The sequence below is a fragment of the Haliaeetus albicilla genome, chromosome 13, assembly GCF_947461875.1.
Source record: "Haliaeetus albicilla chromosome 13, bHalAlb1.1, whole genome shotgun sequence".
Taxonomy (NCBI): domain Eukaryota; kingdom Metazoa; phylum Chordata; class Aves; order Accipitriformes; family Accipitridae; genus Haliaeetus; species Haliaeetus albicilla.
In genome coordinates, this window is record NC_091495.1 from 26,474,677 (window position 1) to 26,501,677 (window position 27,001).

General features: G+C 45.7%; 1 protein-coding gene and 1 long non-coding RNA gene across 2 annotated transcripts in view; both read left to right on the forward strand.

The window, feature by feature from the left end:
- The first annotated feature begins 3,883 nt into the window (after window positions 1-3,883).
- On the forward strand, window positions 3,884-6,999 carry LOC138688840 (uncharacterized). The gene is made up of 3 exons (XR_011327645.1): window positions 3,884-4,251; window positions 5,317-5,387; window positions 6,692-6,999. It is a non-coding gene; the product is annotated as an uncharacterized lncRNA (long non-coding RNA).
- Window positions 7,000-7,070: 71 nt separating this feature from the next.
- Window positions 7,071-27,001, forward strand: part of LOC138688802 (protein ELYS-like) — a 44,165-nt gene continuing 24,234 nt past the window's right edge. The window contains exons 1-13 of the mRNA XM_069801326.1: window positions 7,071-7,113; window positions 7,294-7,569; window positions 13,812-13,838; window positions 15,195-15,448; window positions 16,372-16,552; window positions 17,321-17,528; window positions 18,875-18,991; window positions 19,962-20,046; window positions 22,112-22,262; window positions 24,817-24,949; window positions 25,037-25,218; window positions 25,696-25,757; window positions 26,669-26,797. Coding sequence (XP_069657427.1) covers window positions 7,071-7,113; window positions 7,294-7,569; window positions 13,812-13,838; window positions 15,195-15,448; window positions 16,372-16,552; window positions 17,321-17,528; window positions 18,875-18,991; window positions 19,962-20,046; window positions 22,112-22,262; window positions 24,817-24,949; window positions 25,037-25,218; window positions 25,696-25,757; window positions 26,669-26,797 — 1,848 coding nt within the window. The remainder of the gene's footprint in view (window positions 7,114-7,293; window positions 7,570-13,811; window positions 13,839-15,194; window positions 15,449-16,371; window positions 16,553-17,320; window positions 17,529-18,874; window positions 18,992-19,961; window positions 20,047-22,111; window positions 22,263-24,816; window positions 24,950-25,036; window positions 25,219-25,695; window positions 25,758-26,668; window positions 26,798-27,001) is intronic.

The window sequence follows — 27,001 nt, forward strand, 5'->3', positions numbered from 1 at the left end:
AGGCTGAGCGTGCACCACGCACATGCGTGACAACACCACAGCCGGCTACGCAGGCTGCCAGAGAATGGGCCGTGCCTTTGCCAGCCGCCATCTGGCACTATGGCACCTCGCCGAAAGCCTCCTCCCCGGCTCGTTGCCGTTGAAGCTCGCGGGCGACACCAGAGGCGTGCTGTCACCCTGCGGGTTCCCACGCGCGCCCACGTTTCCAGAGCCCCGGAAGATCAGCGCAGCCTCAAGCCCAGGTGCCGTCTGTGCCCCCAGCCTGGGCTCCCTCGCTCACCTCCGGCTGAGACACCGAGTCTCTCCAGAGAGGGCTTTTCCTCCCGCTCGCTGCCTAGCCCACCCCAAAGTCTGCTAGCAATGTACACGTGCACCTATGGCTAGGGGAAAATACAATCACCTGCTCCCTCCCCTTGCTGGCACCTCGGACGCCTGCGCCCCATGACTGTGGTCCCCCGTCCAGCCGCTGGCACCGAGACCCTCGCCGCCCCGCTCGCTGACACCGCAGACAGACGGGCCTCTGTCACCCGTGACCTGACTTCGGTTGCTGACGCTTAACCGTGACCCGTGGTCCCACCAGTTGCTGGCACGGGGACCCTCGTGCGATCTGACCGCCGTGATGTAGCAGGTGCTCTCACGTCACACGTACCCTTACGCAGGTAATACGTATGGCTGCAGCTGTTCATCCAGAAGTCAGAACCATTGGCTTTTTCTTTCTTAAAACAGCCTCGAAAATAAGTACTGGTTGAACCACCGTGCCCAGCTATCAAAAATTAACATTTGCCCTTCTTGAATTTTCTGCATAGCTGTCTAGATGCTGCACAACTTAATTTCTAAGTAAAATGCGTTATTGAAATGTACCTTAGGATGGCGTCTACCTAGACGGCGATAAGGATTATGCACGTAAGAGTAGGTTGAAGAAATGCTGGAGAAGAAAGAGAGTGGGGATGAAACAGTGTGGATCTGATAAATAACTGCATGAAGTAAGCTTATGTAATGGTTTGGGATGAAGGCAAGTTTTGATCTGTGTAACCTGTGTTATTTTTACGGCGGGATGACACTCTGTGAAGTTGGTGGGTTTTTTCCCAAACACGTGTCACCTTCTAGTTACTTCTCGTCTTTACAGATTACTTCCAGTATGCTGGGAACTTCTAACCAACAGGTGATGAACTCGCTTTGTTTCAGTATTAACAAACCTTAGTCTTCTGTGTGCATTTATTTCTTTTTTTTTTGCTTATTGCAATTGGAAAGTCATCCGTTCTGCTATCTTAACATGACCCTTCTGGGCACGTTGGCTGAAGCGTGTGGGTGCTATCTGGACCTAGCAGCACCTTTTTGCTGCTTTTTGCTGCCCGGCTGCTCTGCCGTACCACTGGCCAAGCTGTTTCATCCCTCGTAGTACTTTTCTTCTTTCTCCTTTCTGTATTTTGCTCCTTGGTGAAGAAGAAAGGGGTTAAGAAGAAAGTTAGCGTTTTTATCTGCTCTCTTTCCCCGATGCTCCTCGCCTTGTTAGTCTCTGTCGTTGGCAGAGGCGGGACTCGTTGCTAACTGGAAATGGGTAATCTGTTTCTCTTGAGCTGGGAGGGGATTTTGAAGATGGTGTATGTGTCAGAGCACTGAGTTTTTAGCTGTCCTTCTAAGGTTTATGCAGTTTGCCACTTGCCCGTGAACTACTTTCCCCTGTACCTTCCTCCTCATTGGTCTGGAGCCACGTGGCCAATTTCAGACAGGTTTGATGCAATGGGCAGGAAAAAAATAGGAAAAAAATGAGCACAGGGGAAGACAGACCTCATTCATTTTAGCGGCGCATGGAATAAGCTTGTTGAAACCCCTTATCTAATGGCGATGACGGAAGCAGAGGCAAATGACGCCTTTATCCTGAATGTTGCAAACGTCTTAAGTCCACAGATGTGAGCTCTCAGTGTAGACTAAATTTACCGGGCAAGTGGAACTCTCCGGGAATGAATTTCTCACCGTGGTAAAGCCGGAACAACTACCCCGTGCTCCGCCGTAGTCGATCTTAATTTTTGTTCTATCCTTACTAAGCGTAACAATTTTTTTTCTGGTGCTGGTAACACGTTTTGGCGCTCTAAAACCAGGAAGCCTGGTGGGCTCAAGATTAGAGAAGAGCAGCAGCAAGGTTTTTAAGTGGACGGTTTGAAGCTGGTGCCCTGTGGTATTTACGCACAGGTGGGGAGGTTAATGGGACAGGGGAATAAGATGAGAAGAGCAGCTACGACTACCATGAATGCCACCAGCCGTCGGTCTCAGGGGGTCGTCACCATCCAGTTCGAACAGGTGTAGTGTGCAGGCACTGTTTCCACCGTTCAGTGTAGCTGTTTAGCACTCTGAATGAACTCAGTCCTCTTAGATGCACCGTCAGACGAACTCGTGGAAGTCCATGCAGACACGAAACCCAGGGTGGCTCTGTTTTACCTAGACCCACCCTCGTTTATTGGCACCTCCACGACGGCGAGCAGGTGAGAGCCTGTTGGGTTGCCTCACCCCGGGCTGCAGGGCCAGCCTTGCCAGCCCACCTTTTTGGCGCGTGCACGCTGTCCGCCAGTGCTGCTCTCGGAGCGGGGATCGCCGAAGGCAGAGGTGTCCGAAACCGCTGCCTGCTTGCAGGTTGGCTCCGTATCTAAGATCCGCTATGTGCCAAATATTACAGGCGGTCTTTGAAAATCCCTCGCTGGTGTCCCGAAATGACCTGCGGTCCCTGTTTCTCTCTGGCAGCTGCTGCTTGCCCGGTAGCGCTCTGCAGAACTCCTGGGCTCGCGCTAACAAGCAGCCCTGCAGCGAGCAAGCTCGCAGGGCGCGGCACAAGCGCGGGGCAGTCTGCGGCACCTCCCCGACCCCGCGTGAGGGAAGGCCGCAGCGCGGCGGTGGCAAAGACGTGACCCCAGAGGGTCACCGTGGCCCGAATCCTGCTGTCCTCGCTGTGTGTGCCCCCGGCCAGGCGGAGGGGTGCTGGGTGACCGTGGTGCTGCTGCCGACGGGCGGCTGAACCACCTCAGAGCAGCCGGGCCGGGGGAGGCGACTGCTCGCGGCTCTGCTCCGGACAACGGGCCTTGCTCCTATCATCGCTCGCTCCCCCAGCGCTTCCCCTCGGGAGACTGACGCCAGAACTACCGTTTTTGCTGAAGTCCCCTGTCGACAGAGCTGGAGAGGGGTCTGCAGAGCCGCTTACGCAGGACGAGCCCGGGCTGGGGCTGGTTGAGGAGGAGGGGGCTCCGGCTGGCCCGGACGTGCGTGGCCCGTCTCTGGAGCACAAGCGAGCTCAGCTCCCCACGGCTGCTCGCGCAGGCAGCTCCGAAAGCTGCTCAGCCCTGGCAGGCAGGGCCAGTCCTGGGCTCCTCTGGGACGGGGATGGGAGGGAGACGTCGTCTTTGCAGCCGGGGGAGGTTGGGAGCCAGCGGTGCTTCCGCACCCCCTTTCTGCGGGTGCAGGGGATGAGCGGCTTTGTCTGCTGCTTAATCCTGAGAGACGGTCGGTCGTTTGCTTTGAGGCACGCCTTCGTGGGTCTCGTATTGAAAGCAATTCTTCCTAGGTCAGGTGTTCCAAGAGCGGTAACTGTCGCAACCTATTTCCTCTGCGTTTCCGCAGAGTATCGTTTTCTGTATCTTACTTCATAATGTCTGAGCGACGGATTTGGTGATTTTTCCTGCTGTTGATACCGTATCTTAACAGATTTTTCTCGATGAAGCAATCGCCAAACAGCCAGTTATAAATCTGGCGGACTTGGCAGGAAGCGAAAGGCAAAAATCCTCTGAAGGATCTGAAGGAGACAGGTTGAAGGAAGGCGGGTGGGTAAATCTAAGTCTAACCACGTTAGGAAATGTCACCGGGTGTTTTTCTTCCTCTTTTTTTAAAAAAAAATAATCCTTTCCTGTGAAGTAAAAATTAAATTCCTGCAGGTGAAAAATAGTTTTCCCTCCGTTCAGGATTCCTTGCCGTCTGGCTAATGAAGTTACTTAAATGAATAAAGCCTGAGACGTCCATAAGCACGAACATACTGAAGCACGTGCCTAAGCATGAATATACGGAAGGTTCTAATCTGGTAGGCTCTTCCCCGCCGCCGGCCCCCCAGATTTGCTTTTCATAGTCATGCTTCTACTTTTCACTTTATTTTCCCTTAGTGCTCTGGCTGAGGTTGCTACAGGAAAGAGAGCGGTGCATATCCCATACAGGGACTTGGTCCTGACGAGACTCCTGCAGTCTGCCCAGGGGGGAAAGAGCAGGACCATCATGGTAAATTGACTCTTGAATTTATAACCGGCTTTGCCCATTGAAATAGAATTGTGCGGCTCTGACATTGGTGAAAGTGAGTGTAGTTTAAAAGCTAAGCTTGCTTCCTGTGCAACATAAAGGGGAGAACCCTTCTGCTGGTCAAAAGCTTCTAGCCACTACTAAACGCGTTACTCCAATGGAGAGCACTTCTGTTTTTGGAACAGAAATGCGGCTGGCACAAAATAGATATCTCTGTCTACGTTAGAGATACAACCTCCGTTTCTTCTGAAAGAGTTTTCTGCATATCTGTAAAAATTTATCGACAGATAGGTAAATGTAGCTATAAAACTCAGAAGCACCTGTTTTATATAAAACCCGCGTTCTTTACCTACCTAAAACTAGGCTGCGTTATGAAACAAGTCCTTTTTTCCCTGACTTCTGAGATTATCGTTTGTGCTGTGCACCAGAGGTTGCATTCCTAAATGAGATGAAACTCCCCTAGGTTCTTCCTTGTCTCAGGTGAATTATCTGTATGCTCCAGCGTCTTTGAAGAGGTATTTTTTTTAAAGGAAGTGCAATTAAATGAAAGGTGGAAGAATATGAACAGAAAATGTGCACATGTGAAAAGGTTGACTGTAAATGCTGATACTCTCAAAACAGCTTACCTGGGTTTCTTCAGATGCTAACTTGCGTAATTCAAATTGAAGGACAGATTCTTCAATTGCTACTTGTACAAATACCATCAAAGTGGTTTTGCGCCTTTTTTTTTTTTTTTTTTTTTTTTTTGCGTTGGTGCTAGCATTAAGGCAGAGTTAGCAGGACTCGAGCGCCTTCAGTATTAATTTTTGCAAAAACCACCTCTATCTTCTCATCTTTCTTTCTGTCTCATTTCTCTTCTGGCACAAGTGTTAGAAAGAGTTAATTTATGGCCAGATTGCTAAGACACCTGGGTTCTCCTTTTCTATTTGAGGAGTTAGCGGTCTATCTTTCCACGTTAATCCCTGTCTGTGTTTTGGTAGTGTTTAAAACTATTTTAAAAAGCCTCCTTCAAAATCTAATGTCAGTTAATACTTTTCATATGCTTAGAGATTGCGGCCGTTGAGTCCAGCAGACATCTGTTACGAAGAAACTTTGTCAACCTTACGATATGCTGAAAGGTACGCTTTCATAAGTTTTCCCTTTCTGGTCTTGGTGCACATTGCGGTCAGGTGCTGGGCAAAATGACAGAAGATACCAGTTCAACGGGACTGACAGCTCAGAAGGAAGAAAGGGTGAATCTGCCCATAGGCAGGGGTGGCACACGAAGAGCTTATTCTTTACCCTTATTAACAAACGGCATATGTTTTTACAGCTAAGTTGTACGACAGAGGTAAGTGTATTTCCTGAGGATTCCAGGTCTCCCTCATATGTGTGACTTAATTGAGCTTCTTTCCTGCCCTTTCTCTCCCAGTAACACAGCACCTCTAAAACTAAGCTGTAGTTTGGGGTCCCACAGCCCAACCGTGGTTGAAAGGTAGAACATAGAAGTGATGCCTGCTGCCAGGCATTTGTCGTCTCTGCTTCCCAATCCCAGATCCCAGCGATAGTGCCACACAGAGCTCTTCCTTCCTGCCCAGGAGCAGCTTGCTTTCCCGGCCACTTTCCCAGTCCGTCAGCTCCTTCTGGAGGAGAAGGTTCCCTCTCTGCTCCCCTTTGCTCTCCTCCTGCGCTTCCTGGGCCTCAGGACTGAAAACCGCTCTCTTTGCAGTCCTTTCAGTCAGGCTTTTGCTGGGACTCCAGCACTAATGCCTTCTTATTCCCTCTCCCGTAAAAAGAGGTCAGGCACTTACACCCCAGTCCGTTATCCCAAAGCGGATGATGGCTCGGTGACCTTGTAGCCGCAGCAGCCTGGCTGTTCGCAGGTGTCAGGAGCAGAAGATTTAATGTCTCCGGCAGCAGTTCAGTCCTGCAGAGAGCTGAACTGCTTTCATGTGCCGATATGAACGCAGACCAGCAAACTCCCCACGCCTGAGCCAGCTCCGTGCAGGGGCAGCTGGAGTTGTCCTTTGCCTGCCTACCTGCCGTACCCACACTTACAGTGGGTGAGGTGTGGTTTTGCAGTATCCCATCCCATAGTGCCCCGCATACTAGAGGCAGAGCGGCTATGGCTACATTGCTGCAAGTTAGGGTTAGCTGGAGAAGAGAAGGGTTTTCGTGGGCTGGCAGGGGCGAAACCAAACCAGGCTGTGATTGCTGGTAGCGGTACAAGAGAGGGCATCAGATGTTTCCACCGAAGGAGCAAAGTGGCTGTGAGACTTGTTCGCTTGTGAAGTTCCAGAGCTACATGGGCTATTTCCGAACAGGGAAAAGAGCAAAACAAAACAAACCCCAAAGTCAGGTTTGATTGGAAACGTTGTCGTTTGCTGGGATTGTCTGGGTAACAGCTTCTTTTGTGTCTTTTATGTATTTTCGTATTTAAAAGGACAGAACGGGTCAGGAACAAAGCAGTGGTAAATGCAAGTCCCAGTGAGAAGCTTCTAAGAGAACCAACCGCAGGCTGAAAATAACAAACTGTTGTCCAGACTGGCTGGGCTCGGGAGCACAGGGCGACCAATAGCCGATGGAACACGTACGTATTTCAGCATAAATACAGCTATGAATAGCAAGCAGACTTTGACTTCCCAAAACATTATCAGGAGGCATTTTTGGTAATCTGTAACACTGAAGAAGTATGGTGGGAATGGAGCTGAGGAGGATTCGCCGGGGTCGGCTCCTGTGCACGCTCTGGGCACCGTGTTTTGTTGATCACCTTCTGGTTAGACGAGGACAGGGAAGATGGCAGCTTTCATTTCCAGTTCAGGATGCTGACAGCAGCAACAAACATCTCGGCTGTTCCGCAGCGAGGTGGGTTTGTGTCCCCGCGTGCCATACGGTCCCCAGGAGGTTTGGGTTGGAAGGGCTTGCTCTGCAAGAGGCCAGACCGCCTCCCACTGCATGGCTTCCTCGCTGCTGGTCCTCGTCTCTCACGGGGTTTGATATTTTACACATAGGTACCCTGGTTAAAGCTGTCTTGCTGTTCACAAGAGGTGTGGGTTTTGCTGGCTGAGAACAAGTGGCAGATCTGGAGCACGCAGGCGACGTGGGAGTCCTGGCTGGAGGAAGCCCAGAAGGAGTGGGAGCACCAGCACGCTGCAGTGGCTCAGGCGAGTTTCCCAGTAATGGGCATCGCGGCCAGATACCTTAACCTCTGCTCTTCTGCTTCTGATCTTTTCCCCTTCTTGTCATCTTTAAGACTCGTTGCTCACACACTTCTGTGCCCACAATGCCCCGACGAGACCCTCCAGGGGCTTTTCAGCCAGGGTAAACTGGCAATAACGTAGGCCTGGGTTACGGGTCCACAATATAATAGCAAATCTCTCGTGAGCTCAGATAACAGAATATTCTGTCTACTTCTAAGTACCTTACGGTTTCTTGGTTTCATTTTGTAGTTGTGAGAAATCATGACTGAAATAAAAGATGCCAGTGAATGTACCGAGCCATGTCAAAGCAGCTCAGGCTTGGGTCGCCTCAAAGTCCTTGACAGGGAGAACCAGAGGTTTTCACTTTAAAACCAGTCATGAGATGAACACCCTAGAACTTGGGGCAGATGTGTTCTTTGCACTTTCTGAAAGAAAAAAAAAACAAACCAAAACCCAAAAAACCAAATCCCCAAACCCCAACACCCCCTCCGTCCCCTTTCAGTTTTGGGCATGTTTCTGAAAGCAACCAATGTTCACATGACTTATTTAGCCAGCCAGAAGCATTTCAGTAGGAGGCTGTGGCGGTGTGTAAGAGCCAAGGAGTGCATGACGGGCTGCTCTGGGAAAGAAGGGGCCTGATGGTGACTTGATGAATAAGTCGTTCAAGGCACACCTTCACTGAAAGGCCATACGCTGCTCCCCTCCCAGCTGCTTTTCACAGACCATTTTATTGCTTCAACATGGGTAACTGCCAAACAGAGGAGCTGGGAAATTGGCTCTCTGCATAGAGCGGCGATTGATTGCGGGAAGAGGGCTGGGTTTAATGGGGAGAGCAGAGCTTTACAGGAATCCCGCGCGTTTTGTGGGGGTCTCTTGATTTTTGCATGAAGCCTGCATCACGCAGCAAAGTTGCTGACTTAAACAAAAGTGCTTGATTTCTTCCTGACTCGAGGTCTGGAGCTTCTGCCAGTAGAAGGAAGCGTGGAGTCAGTCCTTCAGCTCTAGTAATTGCTTGCTGATGGTGTTTGGTAAAACTAGGGGAAATTCAGGGGCTGAATTCTGTCGGGAATGCTGAACCCCGTGTAGGGTGTACGGCTAAACGTGGTAGTTCAAGTGCCGCCTTAGGCCCATCGGTCTGGATGATGGCATCAGTCTTGGCTGGCAGCTGTCACAGGTGTTTGGGCACACAGGACAGTACCCTGTTCTGCTGAGGACAGCTCCTCATCCACTTACTGCATCGGCTCGTTTTCCTGCATTGATTTGCCTGGGGTGTGCTTTTTTAAGACGGTGAAATGAACTTAATCGGGCTTCTATTAGTTTTGTGTCTTCTCCCTAGCAAGCTGTTGGATACAGTTTTAGAGAAGTAATGGCGACAAGCCTTTGCTGGTGTGGTATTTTTTCACCTGTGTGGTGGAGAGAATACTTAAATTGGTAGGAGAGAGTCACCAAAAGCCTGGGCCTGTTGCACGTGTTGCCAATGTTTTTGCGGTTCAGCTTGTCAGGTTGCTGTTTGTCCAAGTACGTTTCAGAGCTGGATGCTCAGAAGCCGTCTGGACGTGGTGCTGGGCAGGCTGCTCTAGGTGACCCTGCCTGAGCAGGGGCTTGGACCAGATGACCTCCAGTGATTCTGGAAGGCCGCCTTCTTCCAGAAGAGAACTTCTGGAAGTTCTCTTCCTCGTGATTCTGTGATTCTAGAACTTGTGCTGGGAGGGGCGAGCACCGGGGCGACGGCACACCGGTGTGGTATGCTGGAAATGTCAGCTGCTGTCTCCCTCTCTTAGGAAGGCTGCGCGCGTGTTCTGTACTGAGACACTTAGCACCTATGTCTGTCTGTCCAGGTACGCCAAGCAATGCAAAAAGAGCGTAAGTTCAGAAGGGACTTTCGGAACTTTTGCTAGCTTAGCCACGTTAGACAGGGGCTGCGACTCTTGAATGAAAGTATGGTTGTGTTAGAGAATAGCCATAGGAGGTGGCTGGGTAAACTGGCTGCAGTGTCAAATTCTGAGCTGTGTTGGTTTTGTTTGTGTTTTCATTTGAAGGGAAGTCAAATCTATGGTCTTAGCTGTTGGGGGTTGTTGGGCTAGAGAGCTGAAATTCTTCCTTCTCCTCACCTTCTGCTGTAGGTTTGGGCTTGTGGAGCATCCGCACAAACTCTGCAAGAGAATCTGTAGGCTGCACTTGAGCGAAATAAGCCTGGCTGTGGAGTTCCGATACAGACCGTCTCTGTTATGCTAGTGGCTTTTTAGACTAGAACTTAGGCTTTGGATTAAATGTAGGGTGGTTGCCTAAAGCGTCGGGGTGGGGGGGTGTTTCTGCCTAAGTGGGAAAGAAATGACCCGGTGGTACTCACAAAGTCACCTGCTAACTCGCTCACTAAATCTTCTTTCGGCAAGAGTAAAATATGGCAAAGCGCAAATTCACTGAACCCGACTACTAAGGTGCAGAAAGTGTCTTTTCCATCCACTGCTCCTCCAGCGCTTGTGAGCTGCCTCCTGCTTTTCTGGGGAAAATGTCATTGAACCAGTCGTTAACAATAATTCAAAAAATTCTGCCATTGTCATCTTTACCTGTTATTCAACAAAGTGGATGCTGGTTTTCTCAAAAGGACTTAGTTTTTCTTCCATTTCTTCTTCTTTGGCTTCTTCCCACTCTTTGTCCTGTTTCCTTGGAGAATGTGACCTGAATCGTGTCACACACTGTTGTCCGTTCTCTGATCAGCAGGTAGCAGCTCCCTGAAATCGCTTTAGCTTCCACATCTGGCTGAATGAATGACGCCCGTCAGCTGCAGCCTTTCTCAGTGAGACAGTGAGTCTCTACGTGCACGAGGGAGTTAAAAGTTGACTGACTGTGTCTCGGGTGGTGTCCTTTCTAAAAGGAAAGGGCTCTGCAGCTCTCCTTGCAAACCGCGTGTGTAGTTTCACACGTGTATGAGCTAGCATAACGGCTGACTGCCACAAAATGGAGACGGACAAATTCCCTCTCCTTCTTCCCAACGCACTGTCCTGCCTCCTTCCTTGTGCCAACTTTCATGCTTGCTAGTTCTCTCTGCCAGCCGGTTTAACTCTCTAAGCTGGTGGAAAACTATCTACTTTTCTGGGTTCGTTTCCCGTCTGCTTAGGCAGTTAACCTGGCTCGTAAAGTGCTCTAAAAAGTGCTCAAGTCAGTGCCAGGTAAGCCACAGGAATACAGCAGTAGAACAAAGGAGCAGATGGAGAGATGGGAGGCGGCAGCAAGGCCTCTCTTCCGGCGGCAGTGAAGGCAACGTGTTTTGTGAAACCGTATCTTCAGCTGCGACTGAGCGTATTTTTAGCTTTTTCTTCAGTAAGCCTGTAACATTGTTGGCCTTTGATTTTCCTGGACTACCGTCAGTCAGAACTGACATCGCAGAACTCTGACTTGGCTGTATGTGATTCCACTTGAATATGTAATTTCTCTTTTTTTTTTTTTTTCCCTTGGGATTTTTAATCCAGAAATCTGTCATCAGTCTATGACTTGTGGCACGTTCCTTTCTTTGGGAACAGTTCATGGCGTTTAGAGGTCATAAGTAGCAAGGGTGAAGAAGAACGGTAATTTTGGCAACTTGTGCACAGACCACTTTGGTGTAGGATACAGCGGGGAGGTTGGATTCTGGCTTCCTCCTGAACATGGAGTAGGCCTGTGGCGTTTTACACTGATCTGTTTCCTACCAGACAGAAGGAGGAATGTGACTGTAGTTGTTTTCAAAGAGAGCAGAAATGCAGTTAGTGTTGGATATCTCTCTTAAAGGAGAGGCTTCACGCCTTTAACTAGTTCTGTCTAACTATTTTCCCACTGTGTGGATTTGCCAGTAATCCTTGGTTTAACTTAGCAGAATGATGCAAGTAAAACATCCTAATAGCCAGGTCACTGTATATACAGTTCAGGCTTTATTGTGGAGTTTATCTTCCTAGTTCCATATTGCCAAGCCAGATGTCTAGGAACAAAATGTTTCAAACGCCCGTTGGCGTGCTGGCGGAAACCTGGGCATGCCTGATGGTCTAGCGTTTTCACGTGCTTTTCTACGCAGTTAATAACTGCAGCGGAATTAAATTTAAAGTTGCATGAATGGTCCGGGCGTTGGAGTGTTACGTATTTGGTGGTTCTTAGCGGTGGTATGGGCCTGATAAGCACATTTGATGTGTACTGTAGGCAGGAGTACACTGTGTCAAGGTGTGAGCTTTCCACCAGAGAAGAATTCTTTCTGATTTGGTGGGGAGTTTGGGGTGGCGAGCGGTTTGTTTTTACGCTCAACTCTCCCCAGTAGAGTATCTTAAAATTTGATGTGCAATTTGGCCACGCAAAGTTCTGTGCTCTTGGCCTGTCCAGGTAGGCAGTGGCAAAGGCAGGGTGACGCAGGGTGACTCTTGTTCTTCCTCTTCTGAAATTTCTTCCCGTGATAATCTTCTCTGGTCATTCCTCCTTTCTTATTCAGCATCACGGTTTTGCTGAAGGCACCTATCAAAACAGCTGGACGTTGAAGGCCTTTGAGAGATGCTATTCACCAACCCAATAGATCTGTATTTGTATTTGGTATTATGGGTTACTGATAAAACATATTGATTAAATCATTACAATTAAACTGAGCCGGAAGGCTGGTCAAACTGCAGGGCTTTTTACTCTCTGGAGCCCCTGGATGCAGTGCAAAAGTTCCTCCCGCTGTCACTGTGAAAGGATGACAAGTACCAAAAAGCAAACGCGAGAAAACTACTGCAAATGAGTTGTCCCACTTGGAACTTGACCTGTGCTAGTTGTGAATGCTGGCAGGGCGGTCAGGCTGGCCGGCTGCAGCAGCGTCCTGCAATACTGGCTTTGCCATCGGCAACCTTTTTTTCCGAAGGTTGACTTGCGCTTAGTGCGGGACCCTGGCTTACACTGCCTGTGTTTCACGCGCTCGTTGTTTTCATGCTGGCAGAAGATACTGGAACATGTTCTCAGGTAGAGTGCTTGTGACCTGAAATATAGTAGATTCCAATGCCCAGGCTTTAGAGCATGACCTTTCTCCACAGAAGTACAATTTGTGTAAATGGTATTATTTATAAGCGTTTCCCTTTAGTAACTTTGTGTTGCTCCCAGAGTCTGGTCTTCAGAACTAGCTGTAACCTCCTGTGCCGTAAGGAAAATAGGTTATTAGTGCACGCTGGAAGAAGCAACCATAAAACTTTGTTTGCGGGAGAACATGTGTGCTACAGTTAATGCAATAGGCTTTGTGTGCCCATTGAAGTGGCTGGCTGTACTGGTTTGTGGCGTAGGGTAAGGGTTCTGTTTGATGCCCGAGTTGGTCAGCATGTGTAACGCCCAGGAATGGCGAGCTACGTAGAATATCTTCCTTCTGAGACTCCATGGAGAAAGCAGTGCTATTTGAAGAGATGCTTGAACCTGTCTTGTCTTCCGGAGGCTTTTTCAATAACCCATAGAACTTGCAAAACGTAGTGAGCTAAAGTAGTTTGTATTTCCACGTGTGTGGAATATCTCTTATTTAGCCTCCTATTCAATCTTGTAAGTCACCTGAGCTTTTAAGTTCCCCCCCCAAAAATCTGTCTTGACATAGTGAAACGTGAACTGTCTGTGGAGCACCGATAGAGGTGTGGAAACTGAAAGGCCTCAAAGTTTTTGTAAAATAGTGCAGAGATGTGATAAGGACTGGCAATAGGAAGGAAAGGACTGGAATAAGGAATATGGGGATTTAAGTGTAGAAAAGAATCCGTGTTTTAAGGTGCTGTGTTATGTTCAGGTGATAAGTGTATGGAAAACTACTTTCCAGCTGATGAGCTATGAAAGTCTGTATCGCTTGTCATGTGGAAACATCAACAGTACATTTTCTGGAAGAGTTTGAGAGTGAAGGTAGTTAAGAATGTAGTATTCCTTAAAGTTCAAAATAAACACACAAGAAGTGAACGAGACACAAATGATGCCCGAAATCTACTAGAAGATAATTGGCAATAAATAATGAGGTACAAAATCAAGAGCAAGGACAAATGGAAACTCATACCTCTTACTGCAGTGCTAATTGAAATATGCTTTTTCTCACATCACATCTTACTAACCTGTCTGAGTAGACTTGAACTCGGTGTATTGTTTTTTTTTCCTGTTATTGACCTTATCAATACCCCTGTGTCACTTTTTGTTGGTGATCTCATAGGCATTCGAAAAGTAAAAGGATTCTCCTTTTGCTCTGCTGTGAGATCAAAAACTGTCCTGAGTGGCATTTTTTGAAGGAAAAGAGCTACAGGAGCTGTATAGGAGATTACTTGCGGCATACTGATGAAACTTCTGTCAATCTCAAAAAGCACATCTCAGTTATGGCTGACATGAGTCTGTTTTTGCATTTTTTTTCTTTATTTACAGTGAAGAATGCGAGACCTATCAGCTCAGGTAACGAGCAGTCTGCTGCAGTTTCCAGAGGTGACTACTCAGGCACTTGGGGAAGATGAGATAACCCTAGGTTCTGTGCTGAGCGGGAAGTTTTCTGGAGGTGAGCATTCTGCTTTAAATTTGGTCTCGGTCTGAAGTTCTTATTGCCTGGAGGTTACCTGAAGCACAGGGTCACAGTATCGACTGTGTCAGGCTGGTGCTGTTAAGATGCATCAGGTTTCGAGAGAACAGGAAGGAAGTTTTAACTATTACAAATGCTAATAGTAAACCCTTAAAACTAGTATAGTTAAACTTTGAAATTACAGCAACCTTCACCAGTCTTGTGCTATTAAAATAATTTAGTTAAGCATGCTGAGTCAGCGGGCCTTCCTCAATGTCGTGCTCACTCAATTTTTAATTAAATAAAAGGCAGTTTTCAAAAAAGTAACAGTGTTGTTTTGGGCCCTATTTATTTGTACCAGCTCAAGCTCTACGACCATCATAACACCACATGCCGAACTAGTTCTTCTTCTACAACGTTACAGAGGCGCGCCCCTCCCCCCCCCGCTTTTTCTTTTCCTAGTCTGAATACAAACAGCAAAGGAAGAGGATAACACTGTTAAGCGCTGCAGCCATATTTCCGACGTATTTAACAGGGTGCAGATGAGTACCCAGGGAGAGCTGCTGAAAGTGGCTAAGCAGATTAGGTAGTTGACTTCCTAGGTGATCCGCAAGTAGAGCTAGCTGGGTGCCTATCTGGTTGTCTAGGCTCTGTTAGACCAGGTGGAATCCATCTACCTGACTGAAAGTGCAGTAATTGAGTTAATACTTCCTCCGAGTTTGTTCAGTGAAACAAAATGTGTTAAATTCTTTCTGTCGTCAGCCCGTGTAAAAGATTAGATTTACTCACGCAGTGCCCATTTGACGATAATTTCTTGCTGCCGTCCAAATCCCTGCCCCAAGTAGGCGTGTGTCAAGTAAAATTAATAAACTAGAAATGAATTGGTTTAGATTTGTTATCTTTGAAGTGTGCTTTAAGACTCGTATTCCCGTGTGTATTTAGACGATTTCTAGCCAAAACAAGCCGAATATGGGATGAAGACTCTAAATCGATATGTTGTCATCTTCATCCCAAACAGTCAAAATCCTTCGGTGCGGGAATGACAAGTAGAAATGCAAAAGAATAAGGTTGTTGATATTGAGAGGTTGTGCTGGAGGATCTCCATGGGTGATTTTGAATAATTGACCACAACTAGGGAAGTCGGTCTTCCCTTTTGGGTACTTTTATTGAAGGAAAGGGGCAGTGGCTGTGATTTTTCAGTTGTTTTCAGTCTTGTATTGGAAATTTGCTTTAGTCAGCTTTCTTTTCTCTTACAGGGAGAAACGGCTTGGCATGGTTGGCGTGTGGTCCTCAACTGGAGGTAGTGAGCTCTGTGACGGGAGAGCGGCGCTCTGCTTACCGTTTCCGTGGAGTAAAGAAACAGCCTCCCACCATTCGTGTGGTAAAGGATTTTTCCTGGCAGAAGAGAACAGGACTGCTGGTTGGGTTGGAAGAAGCAGAGGGAAGTGTTCTCTGTCTGTACGACCTTGGAATATCGAGAGTGGTTAAAGCAGTTGTTCTCCCAGGAAGGGTACGTCCACTTTAATCGGAGGAACGAAGCTTTTGCGTTGTCAGGTGCTGCGTAATCCTGTTTCAGGAGAAGCTTTGGAGCGTCTCTTTGTAGGCGGTATTTTTTCTATCTTGCATTAGTGCAGACTGTCACTTCAGAGTATCCAGTCAAGAGAGCCCTGGTGCAGACTCTTGGGCTTAACGGTACCGTTATCTTTTGAGCTTACTGATCGTAAAACAAGTTTTCTGGGTTTATGGTAGAGCACATAGTTACCTAATTCTCCACTGCCACAAAAAGGCATTGAGAACTATCTTTTATTGGCCAGAGTGAAAAAGAAAAAAAACCCCCGCTGTTCCCAGTGTCTGTAACGTACATTTCGGAAATGCTTGGTTTCTATATACGTTAGAAATACTGTCTTTAAAATACCTGAAACTTCCGTAGTTGTGCTGTAAATGACTTAGACACATTCCCCTGAATCTCAGACTAGCAAGCAGGTGGCTTTAGAGCAGAACAGATTTTTATGTTGACTTAGGGTAGGAAAGAAGAGCCGTTAGGGAGTTACCTGACGGATTGTTGAAAGATTGACTTTCAACCTGCAGTCCTTGAATCTCTGCTTATTGAATATTGTGTTTGTGTAGATGGGAGAGGCTGGTGGAATGTTACTCATTTTTTTCTGTCTTCTATAAGCCAGGAAGTCCGATGATGTAATGTCCCCTAGTCTCATTATCTTAATGTGAACAAGAATCAGTGCAAGTTAATAGAACATCAAGATTCACTATATTGTTTTTTTCTTGATATAACTGGAAACAATGCTTTGCTTTTAAGTCTTGTGGTCCTCTGTATTTACTTTCTTGTTTCTGATGTGCTAATTCCGGCTTCACTTTTGAATGATTTCTGTTTAGCTTGTCAAACAGCTTAAATGCTAGCTTGCAGTTTTCCTGTAGGTAACTGCTATAGAACCCATAACTAATCACGGAGGACCCAGCGTGAGCACTCGGCACCTACATCAGAGTCTGCGATGGCTCTTTGGAGTGGCAGCAGTGGCTACAGATGTTGGTCATCTGCTTCTGGTGGACCTTTGTTTGGATGATTTCTCTTGCAGTCAGAATGAAATAGAAGCATCGGGTAAGCCTGCAGTTTTTAAACTTGAATTTGAGAGTAAGAAAACTTGTGTATAAACAATATGCATCCCACTTGGAAGACACTAGCGTGCAGGCATTTCTGACTGCTGGTTACAGATGGCGGTTTGACTTGGTATAGTCCTGACCTGATTAAAAATGGGAGTGGCTTAATACTCCTCCTAATGTTATAAATGCCCCCCTGCCACCAAGATCCGTATGTCACTATGATGCTTGCCAGTGAGGTGTAGGAATTTTACCACGTGAGTCAGTGCAGCTGCCTGAGAGGAAGTTGTGTCAGAGGCGCCCTATTTCTTGGGAATGTTCTTCTGCTTCTGTGAATTGACTTGGGGCAAATTTTAGGCTTGCTTGTTAAAATGAATCCGACTTGTCAAAAACCGTGCATTTGGATGACTGAAATCTCTAATTTGCATATTCGGATTGCATACGCTGTTTTGGCTATTACAAGAGTGGCTTCAGGAGTTGGTGTCGCTTCAGACAGCTTCATCATGAGGCCCAAACGCTTGATTTACAGAGTCCAGGAAGAATTTGTCTACGAAGGTTACGCTTTTACCTGGTTTTAAAATACGAGTGAGAACACCTGTCCGATCAGAGAGTTCTTCTGTTCTTTGGAAACATACAAAAGAAAGCGTTGCATAAATGGGTATTTTGCCTGGGCCGGTAGAATTGGATGAGACGTGTTGTCACGTCAGTGTTCAAAATGCAGCCTAAATGGCCTGACACATTAATTCATGGCGTGGTTTTGTGTGTGTAGGTCTAGAAGTTGTCACTAGAATTCCTGCTGAAGTTCCACAAAGAAGAGAAGCTGTGACCAGAGAAGGGAGACATCTCTGCTTTCAACTACAAAATCCTTCAGGAACAGCAATATCAACGCTGTACTACATAAGCAGAAGCAATCAGCTCGTTGTGGGTTTTTCAGATGGCTGCCTGTCACTGTGGAATATGAAAACTTTGAAGAGGGAGTAAGTAGGCCTTTACACCTGGCCATGCCCGGAGGTGCAGGGGTCTCAATTGTTTGCTTACGGAAGCATGTTCATGAAAGAGAACTTTTTTAGGGACTGAAATTTTGGGTATAGTCTTGGAATGTTTAGAAATCCTCTTCTGAAATAACTATGAAAAGTCATACGTGGATTAAGTGGACCGCCTTCTCCCCAGTGGACTAGGATTGTTTTCCTTCTTGTGCCTGTGGCTCGAGGGATTGTGGAAAGCATGCTTCTTTGGGTTACGTCAAGCAGTTTAGGATGCGATAGAGCTCATTTTTATAAGACGCTTTGTCCGATCAGTAGTGTTCAGTGAAGCCAGGAAATGTGTGTGTTTTGATGAACCAGATTTTAGGAATGATTTTTCAGAACCAGCTACTGCAATTAGGGCATACATTGAGAAGCTTACATATGTTAATAATGTGGGTTTGGTGATAATATTCTTTAAAGTGTCCAGGATGAAACTAGTGAGACACGAAAAATCAATAGCTGATCCGTGCCTGAAAAGATACTCTTTCCTACATGTCAGCCTTGTCCAAAACAGGGGACTGACCCATTCCGAGGCAACGTTGCGTGTGAATGAAAATTTGCTTGGAACACTTGGAGACGAGGATAAGGGGCATGTAAATCTAGAAGCAATAGAAAAATTAAGAGACGATTTTATATCTGCCAAAGGGCAATCACACGTGAAATATGTGACCAAATTCAGATAGGGATTGGCTTAAGCAAACCTGCAGTGACTCACCAGAAACTGTTGGATGCATAAATAGACAGTGGAGGACTAACTGGGTGGCAAGAATAGATTGTGAAGGTACACGTAAGGTTCAGAAGTCTGGAGGAAAAATGCTTTACGTAGCATCCGAGTAAAGAAATGAGCAAGTACTTGTGGTTTGGCACTGTCTTAAATTTGTTCAGAAGATAGGCTGCATTTTAAGTTCAATATTGAAGTCGGCTGGAACAGGAGGAACAGTCTTTTGCCTGGCAGCTGAAGTAATCATTTCTGTTCTTCCTCCCTAGGCGGAGGAGGATATAAACCCAGGTTATTGCATTTGATGGACAGTAATTTCCTCAGCTCTTGACTGTTGCATAAAAAGTAGTCGCTTCCCTGACTCACTTGTCTGAGATGGAAGTATGACCTTCTGTACTTTGAGGATAAGCATGGAAGGATAAGCTTTTTTCTCAGAAGATGCTTCTACCCTTCTACAAACAGTTAGGGCCCATCGTAGGCTCACAGGTTTTTATTTTTCTCTCTTTTCCCCTTTTCCTTTTTTTTTTTTCATTTTTTCTTTCTTTTTTTTTTTTTTTTTTTTTTTCCCCCAACCACGTAGGCACCACTCTCAGCTTGAAGGAGGAAGGATTCCTGTCTATGCTGTTACTTTTCAGGAGCCTGAGAATGATCCTCGCAATTGTTGCTACTTGTGGGCTGTTCAGTCTACACAAGACAGGTGAATAAAAAGTTACTATAAGCCACTGACTGCATTTAAATTTTTTTGTATCTTTGTTCACATACCGTTGATACATGTATATTTGTTTTGTTTATGTAGCTGTGCAGGAGATTCTCTCAGGTGTGGAAGGTGTTAAGCTTACACTGCAATTTTTACAGGATTTAACAGATGTGAAGAGGGACCTACTAGTGCCTACCTTCTGAAAGAAGGCAAAGCAACAGTGGCTGTATTTTTGTGCTTGCATTCTTAAACGATTTCCTTTGTTTCTTGAGGACTGCTTCACCATTTGTTTGGTACTCGCACCGTGGTATTAAAATACCATTAAAAGTACTTGGGGCTGCAGATCTCGAGCGCTAAACGTGCCAATATGACAGCCGGCTGCCCCTAAAGGAGGGAGGTGACAGTATTGCGGATTACCTTGTGCCAACTTGCGCCGTCTTTGGAGCCTTTGTGAGCCAGGTCAGCTCACCTGGCAGTGGCAGAGACCGATCACTGTTCAGCAGCAAAGTCAATGGTTTCCTGCTGGGCTAATGACCCGAATCAGTATGTGGAAGGGTGCAGTGTGTGTATGCAAGAGAGGGGCTGGAACTTTGATGGGGTGGGAAGGGAAGGGAAAGGAAGGGAAGGGAAGGGGAGAAAGATCTCTCTCTTTCAGCATCAGCAAGCTATTTAATCAGCTCAGCCGTTCACAGAGTGGCAGCCTTTTTAAGTTTGACTTTAAAGCAACAATTTGTAGTCCATACAACATATTAAAGCTTTCAAACTGTATGGTTAGCATTTGCCCCTGAAGCTGTTAGTGTCCAAATGTCCTCCTTTGTGTTGTAGCGGCTGCACGTGACCAGTTATCTGATGGTTTGGGAAGTGGTGTTTTACTTTTCAGCAAGAAAACATCAGTCTAGATCTAGTAAAATGATAACAAGGCCTCTAAAGCAGCTTTGTAATCAAATGTCATAATTTCTACCTTTTCCAGTGAAGGTGATGTCGTGAGTTTACATCTGTTGCAGTTAGCATTTGGTGACAGAAAACGCTTGGCCCCGGGACAAGTCATGTATGAGGTAAGGCGTGCACGTATGTGAAAAGATGAAAATAGTGATTTTGTCTATGTGAGTATCAGTTAAGTTGTCAGGGGTGGTTTTTACCATCAAAATTCAGAGGTGACCGAAAACCCAATCTTTTGCTGAGTCTTCTTGGGCATGTTTTATACTGCTGCATCTCTTGTAGTGCTCTAAGCACTTTGGCAGGTCGACAGGAGAAAGATGCTTTAATCGTTCTCCAGTTTCACTTTTGAACTTCTGCTTTGCTTTATCCTCTTTTAAAAAAAGTTATTTGTAGCTACAGTCTTAGCGGTGGCAAAGACAATACCTTGTACTGTGTGCTGCTTTGGAAGAAAACCCAGTCGTCGATATCCATTCCTTGCGTGGCTACTTTGTTCTGTCTCAACGCTTTAATGTTAAAATGGGGGACCTTTTACTATTTGTCAATGCTTTGTCTTGGCCATCTTATTTTCCTGAAAAAGGTGTGACGAGTGCCAGATTTCACCTCAGAGGGTTGAAATGTTTCAGCAGCTTTGAAAAATGGGTCTACTAAAATTTCCAGTTTTAAAAAAAGCACACAAAGTGATTAAATAATGTGGTTTGCGTTTGTGACCTGAGAAAGCTGTGGTGTCATTAGTGTAAGACTTTTAACCCTCTACAGACAGTGCAACCAGTAATACATTCACAGGCTTCTAAGAGGTGTCAGGCACCAGTCTCTGCCGTTGAGATATTTTACTCCCCTGCTGTTCCTGCGTTCCTGTGATGAGCGTTGTGCAAGGTTGAAACAGGAACCAATCTCACAAGGTAGTTGAAGAGAGAACTAAACAGCTGGACCTCTGGGGGGAAAAGTCAGGTTCTTCAGCTAGCTTCCAGATGAGCCACTCCCACATGTAGCTTCATACCAAGACTTGCTAACACCTACTGCCAACCCCCCACAAACAACTCCCACCCCCCGGAAAAAAACCCAGAAGAAGCATTAGTACAGGATCTGTGTTCTACAGAGGACACTTGGAGTGTCGGAATACTTCCCTGTAGTCACAGATTGGTCAGTACTACATGACTGTCTGCCTGCGTGACTGGCTGAGTCAAGTTTCTTGTCCGTCTTCCGTGGCAGAAAATTTAAGAGTTGTTCCCAATTGCCAGGCCAAATTGGAGTAAAGGAGGAGGAATCTACTGTTGACCCTTGTTCGTTGAAGAGAGTTCACAGAAGCTTGAAAGAAAGCTTGAAATCTAGTGCATCCAGCCATGGTCATGGAGCGCACCTTTACATTTGTCCTACATGATGCTTGCAGGTGGATAGAGTATACAGCCTCCACGTCCACATCAGAGTCTGACGAGTGCATCTCATTTGAAAACTGTCTTCAGATTTTACGGGTCAACAAAGTCATTATTTAACATCTTCCACGCAGTGGAGTTCCTTAACTTAGATTTGCTTGCCCCAGCGGAGAATTTAAAATACGCTGTTTTGCTTCAGAAGTTGTCTTAGGCAGGAGTCGTTTGATATCTTTTTTCCCTTCCCCTCAGCCCTAACTTTGGGGGGGGACTGGCTCTTCACAGATGAATAAAAGTTGAAATTTCTAGCGGTTAAAATTCGTCTCTAAGAGGTTGATGGAGCTGTAGTACTTTATCTGGCGAAAGGGTCTTTTGGCATGGTGGACCTGTTCAGGACATCTTTTATTATAAACTGTGTTTGGTGATTATTCCTTCTGTAATGAAAATGGGATTCTTTGCTTAGGCTTCATGCTAGTGTTTCAAAGAGATGGTTTAGATTTTTCCTATCTACTCTGCACATGTCTGTTACTTCCAAAGTTACTTGATAAAGTAGAATGAACTGTGCATACTTCAGAGCAAATTTTAGCTAGGGAAATGCTAAATTCTGAAAATGTGCAAAGCCCGTTACTATTTGACGCTTCATTCTCTTGCATGTCAGATGTAGTTTCTATTTGCCATCAGAAGTAAGCTCATGGGAAATATACGGTACAATATGCATATTATATTATACATATATACATTCTTTCGTATTTCGCTATAATGTATGTTTTTATCTCAAAATGACCTTTTCTCTCTCCTTTTATTTTTTCCCCAGGGTCTGGAATACTGTGTCGAAAGATACAGTTTAGGTCTCACAGGTGGAGTCTTTCCCTTGAGCGGGCAGGCCAGCGATATTAAATTACTTAGCTGTCAGACTGTAGAAAAACTTCCCAGACGTGTCGACGGAGAGGATAGCGTTAGTGCAGGTTTGTTCTAATGTCCCTGTTTGGTTATTCTAAAATAAGTAGTTTTGGAATCTAAGCAATGAATGCTGTTCTGTACCCCAGTCTGTGAGTCTTGAATACCTTTACAGACTAGCTTGTTGGGCTTATTTAAAAAGAAAAAATGGGTGCTTAAGTTATAGGGGACTTCTTTAACGGAAAAAATAAGTTGTATTTTATGCTTGCTGACATGCTATAGCGATGTATGGTGGGGTCACCTGCATGAAGCTTGTCAGTCGTTTTATTCCTCCAGCTGTCGTCTTTGAACAGTAAGATGATGCTCCCCATGGCTTAGGAGTGTTACCTGAATTTTTCTTTCCCTGTTCCAACCTATGTCTGCATCTGCATCTGCATCCAGCTGGTGGCCGGTCACAAGTGGTGTTCCCCAGGGCTCGGTATTGGGGCCAGTTCTGTTTAATATCTCCGTCAATGATCTGGACGAGGGGATTGAGTGCACCCTCAGTAAGTTTGCAGATGACACCAAGTTGGGTGGGAGTGTTGATCTGCTTGAGGGTCTACAGAGGCTCTGTGGAGGGATCTGGCCAGGCTGGCTCAATGGGCCAAGGCCAACTGTATGAGGTTCATCAAGGCTAAGCGCCAGGTCCTGCTCTTGGGTCACAAGAACCCCATGCAACACTACAGGCTTGGGAAAGAGTGGCTGGAAAGCTGCCTGGCTTTGGGCCCCTCGCTACAAGAAAGACATTGAGGTGCTGGAGCGCATCCAAAGAAGGGCAACAGAGCTGGTGAAGGGTCTGGAGAACAAGTCTTACGGGGGTGGCTGAGGGAACTGGGGTTGTTTAGCCTGGAGAAAAGGAGGCTGAGGGGAGACCTTACCGCTCCCCACAAGTACCTGAAAGGAGGCTGTAGCGAGGTGTAGTGTTGGTCTCTTCTCCCAGGTAGCAAGTGGTAGGACGAGAGGAAATGGCCTCAAGTTGCGCCTGGGGAGGTTCAGGTTGGATATTAGGAAAAATTTCTTCACTGACTGTGTTACGAAGCATTGGAACAGGCTGCCCGGGGTTGAGTCGCCATCCCTGGAGGTATTTAAAAGACAGGGAGACGTGGCGCTTAGGGCCGTGGTTTGGTGGTGGACTTGGCAGTTGGGTTTAGGGTTGGGCTCGATGAACACAAAGGTCTTTTCCAACCTAAGCAACTCTATGATTCTACGATCTGCCTGTCCATTTCTTCCTCTCTAAATCTAATAGGTTCCTACACCTGCAGGTTCTTAAAGCAATAGCTTTCCTTGTCCATATACACAGTTACAACTCTTACGATGTCTTTCATTATCTTGCAATAATTAAATGTCCGTCTCTGGGTTTACAAATTCACTTATGCTCTGACCATATTTCTGAGCCTGCTGCAGTGATAACTTCCATGGCCCTTTGTTTTGACTGCATTATTCACCTTCCCTCTCTTCTTACTGGCCTTTACTGATGTATGATGTTTACAAAGAAGACACTTGCATGATCTTTCTAGGCTACTTCTGTTTATCATCTTTGACTTAGTCCTGAAGCGGCAACTTGCATCTCTTTTGTGATGCCATCCTCTATCAACAGTGTGTCAAAATCTAACAAAAACACCGTTGGATTTTCTCCACTTGTGTCACGTTTCTGAGGAGAGTGCCTCCTAAAAGCTTGTTAAAAACAAACACACACCACCACTCCACCACAGCCGAAAAAAAAAAACCCAACCAAACCAAAATAAGAACAGCAAACCCCCTTTCTGTCTCCTTTTTATGAAGCATGAGGCATGGAGAAATACCTGTAATTTCTCTGATGGTTTCTAATTAGCTTTTATTCAGAATGTGTTCGAGTTAAGTTCTAGGCACACATGAGCTGCTGTTGGATGTGGGTTGAGGCTAGCAATGAAGCTGTCTTCTGAATTATGAAAATAATTGGTATCTTCAAAGGCACTTGCAGCAGCTACAAAACGGAAGCGGCACAGATGTTCACAATGAAACATAGTAAAGTGTGTGAGGATCCCTAAACGTAATGATGAATTCAGCAGAGAACAGAGAAACATTTTGCCAAACAAACAAACAAACTGTCGCCTTCTTCCTTACTCTGCTAGGGTAAATGATATACCACATCCTTTGCTTACATCTGGAGAATGCGTTCTCCCCAGAGAGGACAAACCATTCCACTTATTGAGAGAACTGGAGTATAACGTTGTGAATGTTTTATGTTAAAATCTTTATTCCAATTTCCCGTTTGTTGGGTTTGGGGTTTTTGTATTTATTTTGTGTGATAATTGTGTTCGTTCATTCTGAATGTGCTGGAAAGGAGCTATTCTTAAAACCTGTAATTGAGTCCAATCTGGAAATTAGTAGTGCCTGCTGAGTGATACAAGAAGAAGGGGCAGTATGACTGAAACCTGTCACAGAGATGTTTGCTATTCCGTAAATTTTTTTTGTTGTTCTCAGTGAGTGTTGTGCTTCGTGAGTGATATAACAGAATTAAGCCAAAATAGGAAGTGGTGTTTTAAACATATCAGCTATAGCGTTATTTTCTACAAACAAGAAACAATGTCTTGTCTTTTACAGTAATATCGCCTGACACCAGTGTATCACTCTTCAGCTGGCAAGTGAATACATGTGGTCAGGGAAAAGCATCTGCTTACTTGGGTGTATTTGACATTAATCGCTGGTATCATGCTCAAATGCCAGATTCACTAAGGTATATTTTTATTAAGTTGTTTTCAATATCCCTGCAAATCAATCATTTGAAAGTCGGTGTTTAGCTTATGCACTTGCTTGCTTTCAGGCCAGAAGAACTCCTTCATGATTGCCCCTATTTTGCGTTGTGGTCACTGGATGCTGTAATAAGCATGACTTCTCCAAACCCCATTTTGGATATTCTGGTACACGAGCGGAGTCTAAGTCGGGGAGTTGCTCTTTCTCATCCACCACCTGAGCAGTTTTTTCATCCAAGCTCCTACAATTTTGGTAGGTATTTCACTGCTTTTGGTAGTGATAAGCTTAAAGTGAGGTCAAATGCCATTTATTGGTTCTCCTGTTCATTGTTTGTCACTCAAAACCCATCCAAAACCAAAAAGCCCCAAACGCCCACAAGCCCAACCCTTGATTACGTTGTACTAGCAAGGTGTTTAATACTGTGACACATATCTGACAGTCTGCTGAGTTTTGGGGTTTGGTGCTTTTGTAATGTAGCCTGTGAAGTGGTGATGGTCATCAAATGAAATGAGGTTGAACTGAAGCTCAGAGCAGAGCACCTCGATAGCACTAGAGATAAAATTTCTACACGCAGTAATTATTTTCAAAAAAATAAGTTTGGAAGTGATCTGATGAAGAAAATGGGTACTCAGTGACAGCTTTCCGGATACTGCTATTTACAAAACGTAAACTGGTCATAAGCTAAGTGCGAGAGTATGGAAGGCTGTCAAACGTTCATTGTCTCTGCAGATGGTACGTGCTTGCTGAACTCCGGAGTTGTTCGTATGACTTGCATCGGCTTCCAGAAGGAGGTGATCTTTTACTGTATCTTTATTGAGAATGGCAAGAGATGAACCTTTCCTATGTTTTCTATTGCACTGCTTTCAGTGTCGGAGACCATTTTACGCCCATCCTGCCCATCCACACGCATGATTGCAATTGTGTCCTGCCAGTTTTATGCAAATGGTAACATTTTAGGTCCACTCTTGGGACTGTAAAACTACCACTGTCTCCTGTTGAAGCACGCTGAGGGATTGAATGTCTAGAGCGGAACACAACGTTGCTGTAGGAGCAAGAACAAAAATGTTGTGGAAGTTGGGGAAGGCTGTTACTTCTGCATTACCCATCAGTGGAACTGCCTCCATAGTCTTGAGTTAGGGTTTTGATGCCTGATTAACTTGAAAAAGGAGGGCAGAATGGAGAAAATGGAATGTTACTTAACTGTTTGAGAAGAAATGATTTTTTTTTTTCTCCCGCACTTGGCCGACTTAAAACTTCCAAGCCACTGCACAGCCTGTGACAAATAAATTTGAATTAAATTTCAGCTCACTAAGTGTTTCCAACATAAATCAACTTCTGCACAAACAAGCACAGAAAGGGTCTTCCAAAGTGTGATTTAAAGTTGTGTGCTAGCTTTAGCTTAGATAGAATATATTTTGTGTCAGTGTTCAGGGTAAAAAGAGGTCTGTGTATTGACAGAGAAGCTAGAGAATACTTAATTAAGCATTGCAAGGGCTGACCTTTTGTTTTACAGGATATTTTGTATAAACCGTAGCGGCTAGTTTGGCTGCCGTCTTTAAGACTCTACATGGTAGTGCTTACTGATGCAAGCTTTCTAACAGCTTAAGTGAACATTTGTATTATTTCTCTTAGCGATTATTCAGAACCTTAGTGACTGAATAATACTGCTGTCTTAATCCGTAGTTTTTGATTAATGTTTCAGGCCTTGAATTTTTTAAAGAAACGTGGTCCTTTAATAAGTGAAGCCATTCATGATAGCTACAACAGGTGTCTTGTAGCTGGCTTGCTGTCTCCAACATGCGTTGATGTCCAGCCATCCAGTTTGAGTCAGGTGAGTGCGTATCAGGGAATCAAGGGGGGAATACATCCATCTTGTCTGACAGGGCTGTAGAGGCTACAAGACATGATAATCTGATTTTCCTGTTATTTGCAAGTTGCGTTGAAATGCAGGTGTTGACTTGAGTTAGCAGAAGTTACAGTATTCTTCAATCCAAACTAGCGAGTTTGAGTGGGGGCAGCACTAAGAGATCTGCGT